Source organism: Pseudorasbora parva, chromosome 24 (genome assembly GCF_024679245.1).
Source record: "Pseudorasbora parva isolate DD20220531a chromosome 24, ASM2467924v1, whole genome shotgun sequence".
Classification (NCBI taxonomy): Eukaryota; Metazoa; Chordata; class Actinopteri; order Cypriniformes; family Gobionidae; genus Pseudorasbora; species Pseudorasbora parva.
Genome location: NC_090195.1, coordinates 3272821 through 3288716, shown reverse-complemented (window position 1 = coordinate 3288716; position 15896 = coordinate 3272821). Strand labels below are relative to the sequence as shown.

The window sequence follows — 15896 nt, the reverse complement described above, 5'->3', positions numbered from 1 at the left end:
AATGTCAAATGAAGCTCTTGGGGTTTGAACATGGTCACTGGAGACAGAGCTGCTCTATTCTGAGAGGATCACAATCACTAAACCTGCCAATGCAAATGAGATTTACACCTCAAACTCACAGTTTCACTCTTTGATTGGTTCAACGCTCTGAACTGGAACACTTTCACTTCTGCTCATGAGAAATGACTTATTATGAGATGAATAAATTCATAATCAGCTGAGATGAAGGAGCTGCTTGAGAAACGGCTCAAAAACATCTTTATGTTGCTGATACACAATGACTTTACAGTGTAGTTTAATGTACAAATACAAAACAACATATGACACCATTATTATTTGTTTGACTTCATATCATTCTACATTTTATATCAGTTGTAGATCCTCACAATCCACACAGGAAGCCCCGTCAGAAACTGTCCATGCTCCGCTCCCATCTTAGAGGATTATTCAGAAAAGTGAAACACGGTTTGGATGATTTAAAATATCAAACTTAACGTTAGATAATATTCCATTTCAATTCCTCAGAGAATTAAATGCAGCCATAATCACCAGAAGATACCAATTTAATATTACTGTATATGGGGGGGGGGGGGGGGGGGGGGCTGAGGTTAAAGGCTGCGTGATTCAGAAAACCCATCAAAAATGAAAACAAATGTTTATTAATGCTGGAATATGTGTGTCCCGTAGCCTATGGCCTCTTAAACAATGCTCTTGGGCTCCATGGTACTTCTGTTACTGTTGGGCCCTGTGTGAATCTGAAGGCCCCAAATCCTCTTATAGAACGATCATCCCATCTTCTTTTCCTTTCGGCTGTTCCCTTCAGGGGTCGCCACAGCGAATCATCTTCCTCCATCCCATCTTCCTCCATCTTCCTCCATCTAGTCCTATGGCTGTATTTTTTTCAAATACAGCGCCGCCTTCCCAGAATGCTTTGCGGGCGCGTTAAAGTCGCTTGACGTCACCCATAGGAATAAAGTGGAGCGCAGCGCCTATTTAATGTGTTTAGCGCCTATTTAATGTGTGTGTGTTTGCATGTCCTTCTGACACGCTTCCTGTGCATTACCTTTCTGGTTGGATTTTTTTTCTTCCTGATGTTTGTTTGCCCATTGCACTGAGCCTTCCTGTCTTCCTCCGTCTATTTTCTGCCTGACTCTTTCTGTCCAGGTTTGAGTAGGCCTACTGTTAATAAACTACGTGTTTATTCTCGCACTTGGATCTTCTGTTATTTCTTCCCCAGACACAAACTGAAATCACTCAGATCTCAAACGTGTGACTGATCTATAAGAGCTCAAAATCTCTTTCTGACCTCTATAATTATTAAGAGTGGCAGCTTCATTTAGATGGTTTTATTTCAGATGCTCGTGTGACGATGATATTTCACATCCTCCTTTGAGCAGCTGCAGTTTCAGTTCAGTCACTGCGACTCTGACTGACGGAGGTTTTTGTACGACTCTTTATCACTGTGTGAACACAAGATCACCTTCACAATAACCATAAAAATCTGTTCTGCAGTGGAAACTCTGACAGTAATAATGTCCAGCATCTTCAGTCTGGACTCCACTGATGGTCAGAGTGAAATCACTGTTAGATCCACTGCCACTGAATCTAGATGGAGTTCCTGACTCGAGGGTCTTTACATAACGAATCAGGAGTTTAGGAGCTTCTCCAGGTTTCTGTGAGTACCAGAATAAAGCGTCATCCCCATCACTCCATCTCTGCACATCTGTGCTGGTTTTACAGCTGATTTTGACCGTTTGTTCTGGTTGAGCTGTCATTGAGGGACTCTGAGTGACGCTGATCTGTCCTCTACACTCTGAAACACAACAAGAAGAAAATACACTCAAAACTTTGACAATATACTTGAAGAAATGAATTGATATCAAACTTGTGCTCCACAAACCTTGAGCAAACGCTGTGAGAGTCCAGATGAAGATGATGATGAAGGTCATGTTGATGAAGATTGTTGTGTGTGTCAGTGATGAAGTGTTAAACTCACAGCACTATAAACACTCTCACACACTGAAGCATCTGATCAATATGCAAACACACTCCAGATCATTTACCTGAAGAAAGTCACTCATTAACACACACACACACACACACACACACACACACACACACACACACACACACACACACACACACACACACACAGAAGAGAGAACATCTAGTCAAATTCAGTCTTTCATAACATTCAATCTACTAATATCCAAACTATTAAAATTCAGTTCTCAATACATCTACAAGACCAACTTTATTATATTAACCTGAATATCTTCACTTAAATTCACATTTATTTGTATAGCACTTTTCAGTACATATCATTTCAAAGCACAGAAAATGCATGCGTCTACATTACAATTTAGAGTGATCCGTTACATTTACATTTATGCATTTAGCAGACGCTTTTATCCAAAGCGACTTACAACTGAGGAGTATATGAAGCGATCTGTCCTGAAGAGGCGAACAAACGCAAAAAGTGCCCGAAATACAAAGATCTGGATATTACTCAGAGTAGCAGAAACCAGAAAATGGAGGGAAAAGAGAAAAAAGAGGAGGAAGAGTTAGAATTGTTTTTAATGATAAGATTAAGTGCTCATGGAAGAGATGAGTTTTTACCTGTCTTTTGAATGAAGCGAGTGATTCTGTCGTGCGTATGGAGGACGGAAGATCGCTCCACTAACCAGGAACAGTGAATTAGTCCTGGAGAGGGATTTCATGGCTCTCTGTGATGGTACCACAAGCCTCCTCTCGTTAGCTGAGCGAAGGCTTCTGCTGGGGGTGTAGACTCGTAGGAGCGAGTCGAAGTATGCAAGATCATAAAATTATAAAATGCGTCTCATATGCACGCGAAAAACAGCGTCTCATAGACACGCCAAAATGAGTTTTGGCGTATACATTCCACGACATTGCACACTCGTACTATTTATACGCATTTTTGTGAGAATACCCTGGAATGCATGAACTAACTTCTCTGCATTAGAAACAGAAACCAAGATCCGCAGCTCAGCGATGTTTCTGAGGTGGAAGAAGGCTGTTTCTGTAACAATATCTGCTGTGAGACTTACACTCTCTAACCAAAGTGAAGTTGATCATGAAATGACTCTTCAAATCTAGAAGAAAACTTCAAAGCGATGAAAGTCAGATTGGTGATCACAGGCTTTCAGATCAATTTTATGAAAGTGTAATGCTGATAAAGTGAATCGAGAACAAACATTACAGAGAAACTCTGAACTTGCCGTTTCCTTTGGACTCTTATTTGTCTTTCTCAGTAGATTCTGGTTTGTAAAACTGATGCTCAATGACCAGAAATGATTGTGAGTTCTGAGAGTTTTAAAGATGTTCATTCACACACAACGGTCTTTAAGTGTCTGTATCGACTGAAAGTGACGCTTCATTGAGTTTTTCTGGCATTTGAAACTCAATGATATTTCCTTTTTCAGTGATTTCATAATTAATCATATTTACCAGAATGTGAACCGTATTCTGATCATTTTCTCTTCGTGTGCAGGAGTTTATGAGCATTAATGTGTTGAAGGAATAATGATGTGATTTTCTCTGAGTGCTTCCTCTTGAGTCCTAAAGGAGTGTGTGATCTGTCTCTCTCTGGTGTGTGTGTGTCCGGAGCTGAAGGTCTCAGGAGTGTGTGATCTGTCTCTCTCTGGTGTGTGTGTGTGTGTGTGTGTGTGTCGGAGCTGAAGGTCTCAGGAGTGTGTGATCTGTCTCTCTCTGGTGTGTGTGTGTGTGTGTCCGGAGCTGAAGGTCTTAGGAGTGTGTGACTTGTCTCTCTCTGGTGTGGGTGTGTCCGGAGCTGAAGGTCTCAGGAGTGTGTGATCTGTCTCTCTCTGGTGTGTGTGTGTCGGAGCTGAAGGTCTCAGGAGTGTGTGATCTGTCTCTCTCTGGTGTGTGTGTGTGTGTGTCCGGAGCTGAAGGTCTCAGGAGTGTGTGATCTGTCTCTCCCTGGTGTGTGTGTGTCCGGAGCTGAAGGTCTCAGGAGTGTGTGATCTGTCTCTCTCTGGTGTGTGTGTGTCGGAGCTGAAGGTCTCAGGAGTGTGTGATCTGTCTCTCTCTGGTGTGTGTGTGTGTGTGTGTCCGGAGCTGAAGGTCTTAGGAGTGTGTGACTTGTCTCTCTCTGGTGTGTGTGTGTGTCCGGAGCTGAAGGTCTCAGGAGTGTGTGATCTGTCTCTCCCTGGTGTGTGTGTGTGTGTGTGTGTGTCGGAGCTGAAGGTCTGACGGTCTGTACAGGAGTGTATGGAGAGTCTCAGTGAGACTGTGAGGAGACGGCCGTGTTCAGACGAGATCTGCTGCTCTTCTCACTCATGTCTCTTCATGGAGACTAACAGTGTGTTTCTCTGCAGCACATGAGGGACTCGTTCATTCATCAGCTTCAGTCGTTCTCATCGGTATCTCTGCTCCTTTCATACAAGACCAGATGTGTGTGATTTTATTAAGACTCAGTCATTAAATAAAATATAATTGTGTCTTTGAGCGCTTCTTCGTGTCATTTCTGTCTCAGGTCTTTCTCTAGATCAGGGCTTTAGCTCACATTTCATAAATAAACTTCAGTCAATGGAGCATGAAAACACCTGCAGACACATGAAGAACAAGAACATGCGGCCCAATGATGAACCTCAGATACAGATTTAAATCAATTAAAAAAAGATTATTAGATTAAAGTATTTTACTTATTTAAAAAATTAATGAAAGCGTAATATTGTATTTAATATCCATGAAAAGTGTCACTGTTGAGTGTGTGTGAGCAGCTGCAGTTTCAGTTCAGTCACTGTGACTCTGACTGACGGAGGTTTTTGTACGACTCTTTAGCACTGTGTGAACACATATTTACTGTTGATGTAGTGGTAACTCTGACAGTAATAATGTCCAGCATCTTCAGTCTGGACTCCACTGATGGTCAGAGTGAAATCACTGTTAGATCCACTGCCACTGAATCTAGATGGAGTTCCTGACTGACGGCTGCTTACTCCATAAATCAGGAGTTTAGGAGCTTCTCCAGGTTTCTGTAAGTACCAGCTGAGAGCATAACAGCACTCTGGATCACTGCTAGTTTTACAGCTCACAGCGACTGATTGTCCGGTTTGAGAGAGCAGATCTGAGGGTTGAGTCACTGTCACCTGCCCAACAGATTCTGACAAGAGAGAAAGATTAGAAATCACAAACACTTTTACAACCATAGATCTTCTCAACACACATAAAGATATCAAGTAAATAACGAATGTAATCTTGAGCGACACAAACCTCGACATAATACTGCCAGCGTCCAGATCAATATGGTGATGAAAGTCATGTTTGTTGGTTGTAGGTTCAGTTCTAGTGAAAAACAGTTGTTGATGATGTTTGATGTTTGACAGAGTTATAAACACACACACAGAGACTGAAGCGTGTCGCTCATGTAAAACACACTCTCTATGCAAACGCTTCAGGCGTCGACAGATATAAGTTGGTTTAATGTGCCGTTTCATTGAGACTTCACATAAGTTCACATTAATATATTAATTTGTCATTTCAATCATTAATCTCAATACATTATTGATATAAAGCAGTATAATGAGCAAGAGCACTGTTTAGTTAATGTGATATTGAGCATATGTGGCAGTAATATTGCACGATTGAGAATGTGATGATGCTTTTATACAATAGTTCAGTGAACAAAGGGTTACTAATGAATCATTTTCTTTTCAGACTGAATAAAAGGAGTTACTTTCTTCTCGGTCCAGCTGAAATGGCTCCAAACGAACATATTGCACATTCCTAAATAAATGTAGTTTGGATTGGAGTAATGGTTTTGTTCTGGGCAAGAACTCTCTGTGCATCAATGCAGTCTAGCATAAGAGCAGCGATAGCCCCCTTAGGGTAACAGAGCAGAACCAACATAATGGGCCATATTTGACCCATCTGAGATCATGGTCTGAAGCTCACACAGGTGCACTTAGGGCGTGTCGGAATCCACTTTTGCTAGTTTGGCCTTGTCCCAAATGGCCCACTTCATGTGCACTTTCGGTCTTGTGGACTTACAATGGGCGCTGCCTACATGTGTCCATTAAGTCCATGAGACCGCAGTGTGTCCCATTTGTCCCTCACGGTCTTCCTCTGAGTTTGCACTTTCACGATGTAATGGCGCTTTGACTGCCAGGAAGAAGAAGTCCGCTGCGTAACCGGCACCAGTGCGGACTCGGCCACATCAAGGGCGCATAATGACCTCCAGGGACGTGCACAGGGGGGTTGCTCAGGTTGCCCGGGCAACTGCCCATATGCCCTTCTCGACTCACGTTGCCCTTCCGAGGTGGAAAAAAATAAATAAAAAAATCGTATAATGGATGCAGCATTTCACTTAGGCCTAGATACAAAAAAAATTTTTTCCGCAAAGCCTCGTTCACTTCCATTTTCGGGTACCCGTCCGAAAGTGAAAGTCAAGCAATTGTTTGGGGCACCGAGCTGGCCTGGGGCCTCAAGACAACGACAGGTTAAGAATGAAATGCAACGACAAACTGCTTGAGCGCCCCTTTGATAGTCAATGCAGTAAAGTGCAATGACACTGTTATCGGAATCCCCCTCATGGGGGCCCTCTCAGTCCTCGCTGACAACAGCCACCCAACCACCCGATCTCTGGGCCGGCAAAATACAAAACCTCCTCGGCGATCATGAAGCGGAATTATGCTTTAGGAAGCCAGAAAAGGAAAAAGAGAAAAAACAAGATAGTGGTAAGTGATAAATTACACTATATAAAATAGCTCTATTTGTACAAAAAGGGTGTAATTTTGCAGCAGGTAGGCTAGCAAAAATATGTTTATGTTAGCTAACGTTACCTGCCTGACGGCAAATGCTGCTTGTAACGAACAGTTAGTGCAACTTTTTTTTTTCTGAACGGATGGAATATGGTTGCATACTGTAATATGTTTTTTAACGGGATAAGGAAGACGCAGATCTGTTCCAGAATAACTGTTTATCGTATTTAATGACATAAAATTGCTATAGCTTTGTAATACTAACTATTTTTATGCTATGCATAAATAACCTGGAATAGTTAATATAGCATTAACTATTATTATAAACATTATTTAACCAGAAAGAGGCAGAGGAACATGATTTTTTTTCATAGCTTATCTTAATGTGCTAGTGTTGGGATATATGGTAGTAACAGTTTATGCAAATAGGATATTATTTTTATAAGTTTCCAGTGGATCTTGAACAGTTACTTAATTCAGTGTGGCAATTTTTACACTGTTGCATTTTGAAGTACAGTATCAGAACAACCCACATGTTTTACTGGTACTGTTTATTAACTATTTAACAGGTATTATAGTCATCTGTTGCAACTTTATAATAACCATCCAGATAATGTTTATTGACAGTTTACAAACCAACAAGTAACCCTTTACAAAGTGTTAGGAATATTTGTAATGTTTATAGATGTTTTAAAAATGGTTTCTTAAAGTTTTACAAACATGTTTTAATCATTACCCGTTTATCTGTAGAAGGTTAGCCATGTCCCTTTGCTTGGGGCCCCCAAATTCCTTCTAACCGCCCTGGCTGAGCCGGCATGAGCGGCACCAGAAGGAGATTGCCGCGGTTGTCGGGTGAGACTTAACGTTGTCGGAAAGGTACAACAAATGGACGATCATAAACTGTTGATGGCAGTTAAATTAATATTGTCTTTTTTTATTAGACTATTGATATTGACTGGTTTGAGTTCTTATATAGGCAAGGGAAATGGCCTCAAACGCACCAAAATGCAGGAAATCACATCTACGAAATAAAAAAAATTCTTGGGGGAGAAACCCCCAGACCCCCCTGCAAAAAAATAGCCCCACCTATAATATTTTTCTTGAGCAGAACATAAATACCACTATAGGGGGCATTGAAATAATAATGATAATGGCAATAACAATAATATGGAATTGGACAGATGGTGGGGGGTGGGGTGGTTTCAGTTGGGGGGGGGGGGGGGGGTCAGAGCAACTGCCCCTCAAAAATCCTGTGCACGTCCCTGATGACCTCAAAGGGGGCGATAGCGAGCACCCTTCTGAGACCTAAAATGACAAATGGGACAACCTGCGGTCTCATGGGCTTAACGGGCACAGAGGGGGCTTCTCAATATCCCTCCTCGTTTCCTCGCTCCTCCGTCCTCCATCCTATGACCCGGAAACTGATGGAGCTCAGCCATCTTGTAGGAGATCTCAATTCTCTAACTGCACCGCGAGGATGGAGGAGTGAGGAGCTTCCTGAGGAGTCGTGAGCGAGGAAACACAGGTGGAAGTGTTTTATCGACTAAACGTGCCGCACAAATTAATTCTCCTCCCCCTTCACATCGTGCCACAGTTTATTCATTATTATTATTATGTTTCCATGTAGGCTACAACACAAATGTTTGTCGAATAACAACACCTGACCGTTGCAGAATTATATCAAAGCACAAGAAAATGAAAGAAACAAACAGAGAAACAAATAGAAACTAATACTAGGCTATACAACGAATAAGAAGCAGTTAATAACTGGAATTCGTTGTTAATAATAACTGGTAATATTGATTAAAATATGGACAAATGTGGTATTTTGTGGAGGCTGAAACTAAAATATAAATAGTTATCTCTAATGTCCAAGAATCACAAATAAATCCAGCGGTAGAGTCATCATTAACTGACGGCGCTTTAAAGTGACGCTAAAGGGAGCGAGGATATATCATTTCACTTGATTCAATTCCTCCGTCCTCGCGTCTTTTCCTCGTATCCTGAAGAGGCGGAGCTAAGGAGCGAGGAAAGGAAGCGAGGAAAGGAAACGAGGATGCACAAATAAGAATTGGGAAGCTCCCAGAGTCTCATCTCCCATTCCCTTTCAGAGCCAGTTGTGACGTCGCTGACATGTTTCCAAATCTATCAGAATTTTTGTATTCAAGCTGCATGGGAGTGAACTTCATGCTCAACATCATTAGCATCACTGAATGAACATCACTAGACACTGACATGGAGAAATATGACTGGGATGGAGATCTCTTTTCTTGTGATGATGGCCAGTGGCCTCAGTGTAAAGGCTGAAGATGAACTTCTGGATTCCTCCAGTGATCGCTCTCAGGATGAGATTTAATCTGCAGGCCTCACAACGGTTGAGAAGGAGGTTGATCTTCAGGCCATGAGAATATCGTTCCCTTTCCCAACATCATACCTTTGTGAGACTTCACTCTCAGCCATGATGGGAAATGAAGACAAAATACAGGACACGGTTTAATGTGGAAGATGACTTGAGAGTTTGTCTGTCCCAATAACAGCCAGAATTCATCAGCTCTGCAGAGAAAGACAGTCTCATCCTTCACACTAAGACAGGCTGAGTGGCTGTTATTAAACTGATGTTTCTGCATCGCAGATGATTTCTTTTAAATTGTATTGTAAAATATTTATTTTTAAGTAGACATTTATGTTTCATGCACTGTAAAAAATATTTAGAAAAAAAGTTACCTGGTTGCCTTAATTTTGAGTTCATTGAAATTAACATTTTTTGAGATTCGACAACTTTTATTAAAATATTATTAAAAGATTTTGTGAGCATATTGGGTAATTGTGTGTGTTTTATTTCTGATGACGCAGTGAAACATGCCAAATAGTGCTATTTTCATGATTTATCACATTTTTACGTGGTTCAGATACAATAATATTTTAAGTTTCTATTTATTAAACAAATTTTCTTCATTGTATCAACTCAAAGTTTTAATTTCAATAAACTCAAAGACTTAAGGCAACCAGGTTACTTACTTTTTTAAGTTAAACCAACAAAAAACTTTTTTTTTTTTACAGTGTGCAGATAAAAGGATTGCTGAAATATCGATGTTCACATTGCAAACCAAACTGCTGTAATTTTACTACATCAAAATGTAGTTTTGATAAAAGTATATGGAAATTCACTTTTTAGTACTCCTCTACTATAGAAATAGAAAAATATTGTTCAGTATTCAATACTTTTGTTGCATTTTTCAGGCAACATCATTTTTATCTGTCAAAACAGTTTTGTGACAATTTGTTCTGTTTTATGAAATATAGAATTTAACAAATGTTGTGTATTTAACATCAGAGGAATACGGCTACAAACAGGAATAAAGTTTGGACCCACTTTATATTAGGTGGCCTTAACTACTAAGTACTAACATTGTAATTAATCATTCAATGCACTTATTGTGTACATACATGTTTTTAAATTGTACTTACATTTAAAAAATACCTGCATGCAATTACGTCTGTAATAAATGTTTGTAGTTACATTTGTAATTACACAGTTGGCACTTCCCTTACACCTAACCCTACCCTTAAACTGACCCACACCACCACACCTGTGCCTAACTCTACCCGTATCCAACTCAATATTAGCAAAGGTGTTTTGCAATACAATTTGAACACAGTAAGTACATAGTACTTAAGGCCACCTAATATAAAGTGGGGCCTAAAGTTTTTTTGTTCTGCACTGGTGTGTGTGTGTGTGTGTGTGTGTGTGTGTGTGTGTGTGTGTGAGCAGCTGCAGTTTCAGTTCAGTCACTGTGACTCTGACTGACGGAGGTTTTTGTACAACTCTTTATCACTGTGTGAACACATCTTTACTGTTGATGTAGTGGTAACTCTGACAGTAATAATGTCCAGCATCTTCAGTCTGGACTCCACTGATGGTCAGAGTGAAATCACTGTTAGATCCACTGCCACTGAATCTAGATGGAGTTCCTGACTCAAGGGTCTTTACATAACGAATCAGGAGTTTAGGAGCTTCTCCAGGTTTCTGTGAGTACCAGGACACACAGGCTGTCGGGCTGCAGGGTGTATCTCTACTGAGTTTACAGCTCATCTCAACAGTTTCTCCTGGTTTTGCAGTTTTCACTGAAGGAGTCTGAGTCACTGTGATCTGAGCTCTACAGCCTGAAAAACAAATCATTCATCAGTCCATATAGTATACATTATTTGACATATTTAAGCCGTGTTAAAATGATGTAATTTAAATGATTCATTTGAAATATAAACTCTTCACCTTGTAGAAAGCAGTATAAGAGTGTCCAGATGATGATGAAGGTCATGTTGATGAAGATTGTTGTGTGTGTCAGTGATGAAGTGTTAAACTCACAGCACTATAAACACTCTCACACACTGAAGCATCTGATCAATATGCAAACACACTCCAGATCATTTACCTGAAGACAGTCACTCATTTACACACACACACACACACACACACACACACACACACACACACACACACACGCACACACACACACACACACACACGCACACACACACACAGGTTTGTCATTTAGTATCTTTGCTAATAATCTTCTATTTTCAGAAACACACTCATGATTTCCTTCATGTTATTTTGGGCAGATCTTCTCCCTCTAAACAGTTTTAATGATCAGTTTCATTCAGACTTTGATGCTGAGAGCATTTAATACCTGTGCTGCAGATTTATATCATCCATGAGACTGTACAACAGGTCAAAGGTCATCCAATAGGGAATGACCATCTAAATCTGGCTGAAGATTTCATTATAAAGCCGGTCGACAGAATTAGTGTAAATGTGATGAATGCGTTTGGGACTGATTATGAAACAAATGATTTCAGATTTCATGATATGAGTATTTATATTTAAAGATGAACATGTGTGTGTGTGTGTGTGTGTGTTTCTGGATCAGTCCATGTGTGATGTTGAGAAGAGCTGCTGTTGAGTCTCAGATCAGTGTGTGTGTGTCGTCTCTTTCTCTGCTGGAGTGTGTGTTCATTTGAGTGTGACGGAGGTTTTTGTACGACGCTTTCACTAGAATGAAGCACTGTGGTACACTTTCGGTGGAGGAACTAAACTGACGATCGGTAAGTCTCTTCAATTCTCTAATAATGTATGATGAGTTTTAAAAATAGGTTTAATGTTATTTAAGAGCATTTGGCTACAATATTCTTAATTTATGACAAAATGTGTTATTGAAAAGCTGCATTTCATATCTTGTGTATCGTCATATTTAATTTAATTTTATTGATTGATTGCACCAACGGATGTATTTGATTATTTAATATTATCTGCTATATTTGTAATATTTGCAGATATTCTGTGTTTTTAAGTTTCAAAGCATATTTCATATTAGTAGGCGCTTTAATCTTTAACTTCACACCAAATGTATGCTGACATTTCATTATATTTGATTTAATCAAAATATATAATTTTGCGCATGACACAAGTTTGATAAAACAGACAAAATTAATTTAATTTGATCTGTCATCATCATAAAGAAATGATCAGTTGATAAACATGTTAAAATGAATCATTTCTCAAACTATTAAGTTATGTTTATGAGGAAGTGTCCTGAATGATGATTATTCTCAGAACACAAATAATGGAAACGCTTTATAAACTCATTTGTTAACATTAGTTAATGTATTAACCAACATGAACTAAACATGAGCAGCACATTTGTTCCAGTATTTATTAATCTTTGTTAATGTTCGTTAATAAAAATCCAGCTGTTCATTGTTTGTTCATGTTAGTTCACAGCACATTAACTAATGTTAACAAACACAACTTCTGATTTTAATAATGTATTAGTAAATGTTGAAATGAACATGAACTCAGATGAATAAATGCTGGAGAAGTTTTGTTCATTCTTAGTTCATGTTGACTAAAGTAGTTCTCTAATGTTAACTCATGAAACCTTATTGTAAAGTGTTCCCCAAATAATATTAAAATTGGTTTAAACATTTTACTCAATTCAGAAAAGAACAAATTCACATTAATTTTACAGTATATCACGTCTGCTTCAGATAACTGATTTATTTATTTGTACATATATATTGTACTTGATATATTTAGTAGCGGTGAATATTTTATTTTAATGGAGAATATTTCTAAAATGAATTTGGGATAGTTTGTCTGTGATTTATGAATGAAAGCAGTGATGTGAAATTTCTGTACAGATGAAGTTATGATTTTTACTGGATTACCATCTCTGACCTCTAACACAGACGTTAATGTTAATGTGTGTGTGTGTGTGTGTGTGTGTGTGTGTGTGTGTGTGTGTGCAGCCGGGCCCTCCGTGAAGCCCTCCGTGTCTCTGCTGCCTCCCTCTTCTCTGCAGATCTCTGGAGACTCAGCCGCTCTGCTCTGCCTGCTCAGCTCTTACTCTCCACAGGGGGCGACGGTGAGCTGGACGCTGGACGGGTCAGAGGTCACCGATGGGGTTCAGACCAGCGCAGAGAGCGAGCGGGACGGACGCTACAGCCGCAGCAGCGTCCTGAGCCTCAGCAAAGCACGCTGGGAAGCCGCAAATGGCTTCGTCTGCAGAGTAACACATGACGGAGCTCATCACGAGGCCTCGTTCCTCAAGAGCTCCTGCTGATGTTTCTCCAGTGAAGACGAGCCGTATCTGAGCGTCCGGCAGGATTCACAGCAGTCACGTGATCTACAGCTCAATACTGAAGCCGTCTGTCAATGTGCTGCCATTGCTGTTCATTCAATAAAGCTTCTGAACGCCTTACATTTGTGTTGGACTGCATCATTGATCAGTGTGTGTCGTTCATTCAAAGTCCTGCGCTAAAGTTTCAGCTGCTTTTGATTGATTGTAATAGTTGAGAACAGCTGCATTTAGCAGGAAATGTCAAATGAAGCTCTTGGGGTTTGAACATGGTCACTGGAGACGGAGCTGCTCTATTCTGAGAGGATCACAATCACTAAACCTGCCAATGCAAATGAGATTTACACCTCAAACTCACAGTTTCACTCTTTGATTGGTTCAACGCTCTGAACTGGAACACTTTCACTTCTGCTCATGAGAAATGACTTATTATGAGATGAATAAATTCATAATCAGCTGGAGATGAAGGAGCTGCTTGAGAAACGGCTCAAAAACATCTTTATGTTGCTGATACACAATGACTTTACAGTGTAGTTTAATGTACAAATACAAAACAACATATGACGCCATTATTATTTGTTTGACTTCATATCATTCTACATTTTATATCAGTTGTAGATCCTCACAATCCACACAGGAAGCCCCGTCAGAAACTGTCCATGCTCCGCTCCCATCTTAGAGGATTATTCAGAAAAGTGAAACACGGTTTGGATGATTTAAAATATCAAACTTAACGTTAGATAATATTCCATTTCAATTCCTCAGAGAATTAAATGCAGCCATAATCACCAGAAGATACCAATTTAATATTAATGTATATGGGGGGGCTGAGGTTAAAGGCTGCGTCTAAAGATGGGAATCGGTCAGCTTTTTTGATGCGCAGCATTTTTTCAAATACAGTGCCGCCTTCCCAGAATGCTTTGCGGGCACGTTAAAGTCGCTTGACGTCACCCATAGGAATAAAGTGGAGCGCAGCGCCTATTTAATGTGTTTAGCGTCTATTTAATTTGTGTGTTTGCATGTCCTTCTGACACGCTTCTTGTGCATTACCTTTCTGGTTGGATTTTTTTTCTTCCTGATGTTTGTTTGCCCATTGCACTGAGCCTTCCTGCCTTCCTCCGTCTATCTTCTGCCTGACTCTTTCTGTCCAGGTTTGAGTAGGCCTACTGTTAATAAACTACGTGTTTATTCTCGCACTTGGATCTTCTGTTATTTCTTCCCCAGACACAAACTGAAATCACTCAGATCTCAAACGTGTGACTGATCTATAAGAGCTCAAAATCTCTTTCTGACCTCTATAATTATTAAGAGTGGCAGCTTCATTTAGATGGTTTTATTTCAGATGCTTGTGTGACGATGATATTTCACATCCTCCTTTGAGCAGCTGCAGTTTCAGTTCAGTCACTGTGACTCTGACTGACGGAGGTTTTTGTACGACTCTTTATCACTGTGTGAACACTTCATCGCCTTCACAAAAAACAGAATCTGAATCTGTTCTGCAGTGGTAACTCTGACAGTAATAATGTCCAGCATCTTCAGTCTGGACTCCACTGATGGTCAGAGTGAAATCACTGTTAGATCCACTGCCACTGAATCTAGATGGAGTTCCTGACTCAAGGCGGCTTACTCCATAAATCAGGAGTTTAGGAGCTTCTCCAGGTTTCTGTGAGTACCAGGCTAACTCTTCATCCCCATCATCCCATCTGTACACATCTGAGCTGGTTTTACAGCTGATTTTGACAGTTTGTTCTGGTTGAGCTGTCATTGAGGGACTCTGAGTGACGCTGATCTGTCCTCTACACTCTGAAACACAACAAGAAGAAAATCAGCAGAAGACATTAATGATCAAGTCCATGTAAAGCAGTAAATGCAGTGAAAGTGAGTCTGACCGTTGAGGAGCAGCAGCAGAGAGCAGATGATCAGAGTGTGTGTCGTCATCTTTACTGGGAATGAGTGAAACTGAAGGACAGTGATGTTGGATTGACAGTCGGACTGACAGACGCTCTGATATTGAGCTCCGATCACAGGGGTGGGACACACATTCAAAGCCGTTTCCTCTCTAATGTGTCACAGTCACTCACAGCACAGCAGAAATATTAACAAATGAAATCTCACTCATCAAACACTCAACTATTAGTGTGTTTCTCTGGGATTCACTCTCAGCGGCAGAAAACTCTCTTTGACTCTCACAATTACATTTATTATTTTAGTCACTTTAATTATCTAAATAAACTTCCGTCAATAGAGCATGAAAACACCTGCAGACACATGAAGAACAAGAACATGCGGCCCAATGATGAACCTCACAGATATAAGGAGAGATTAATGTCATCTTTTGAAGATAAACGTACATGACACACACATTTCACTCATCTCTCGCTGTGTTTTACAGTTATTATCAGTGTTTCTGGTCTTACAGGATCATCAAACTCCTCTGAGGACGATGATCATCTGCTCTCTTCTGAGAGAAACACAATCATGATGATGAAATATGAGCTGAACTCGCTCTGAGACG

The 15896-nt window shown here is 40.2% G+C and overlaps 1 long non-coding RNA gene and 3 gene segments (V, D, J or C); 1 reads left to right on the top strand and 3 right to left on the bottom strand.

Annotated features, from left to right (window-relative positions):
* Positions 1 to 613: 613 nt before the first annotated feature.
* LOC137063393 (immunoglobulin kappa variable 4-1-like) lies at positions 614 to 15757 on the bottom strand. The segment is given in 2 exon segments: positions 614 to 1813; positions 15271 to 15757. Coding segments are annotated over 2 exon segments (405 nt in total).
* On the bottom strand, positions 4206 to 5943 carry LOC137063400 (immunoglobulin kappa variable 3-20-like). The segment is given in 2 exon segments: positions 4206 to 5146; positions 5257 to 5943. Coding segments are annotated over 2 exon segments (375 nt in total).
* LOC137064015 (immunoglobulin kappa variable 1-8-like) lies at positions 10306 to 11179 on the bottom strand. The segment is given in 2 exon segments: positions 10306 to 10907; positions 11017 to 11179. Coding segments are annotated over 2 exon segments (378 nt in total).
* Positions 11466 to 13504, top strand: LOC137063401 (uncharacterized). Its single transcript, XR_010901379.1, has 2 exons — positions 11466 to 11849; positions 13053 to 13504. It is a non-coding gene; the product is annotated as an uncharacterized lncRNA (long non-coding RNA).
* Positions 15758 to 15896: the final 139 nt, after the last annotated feature.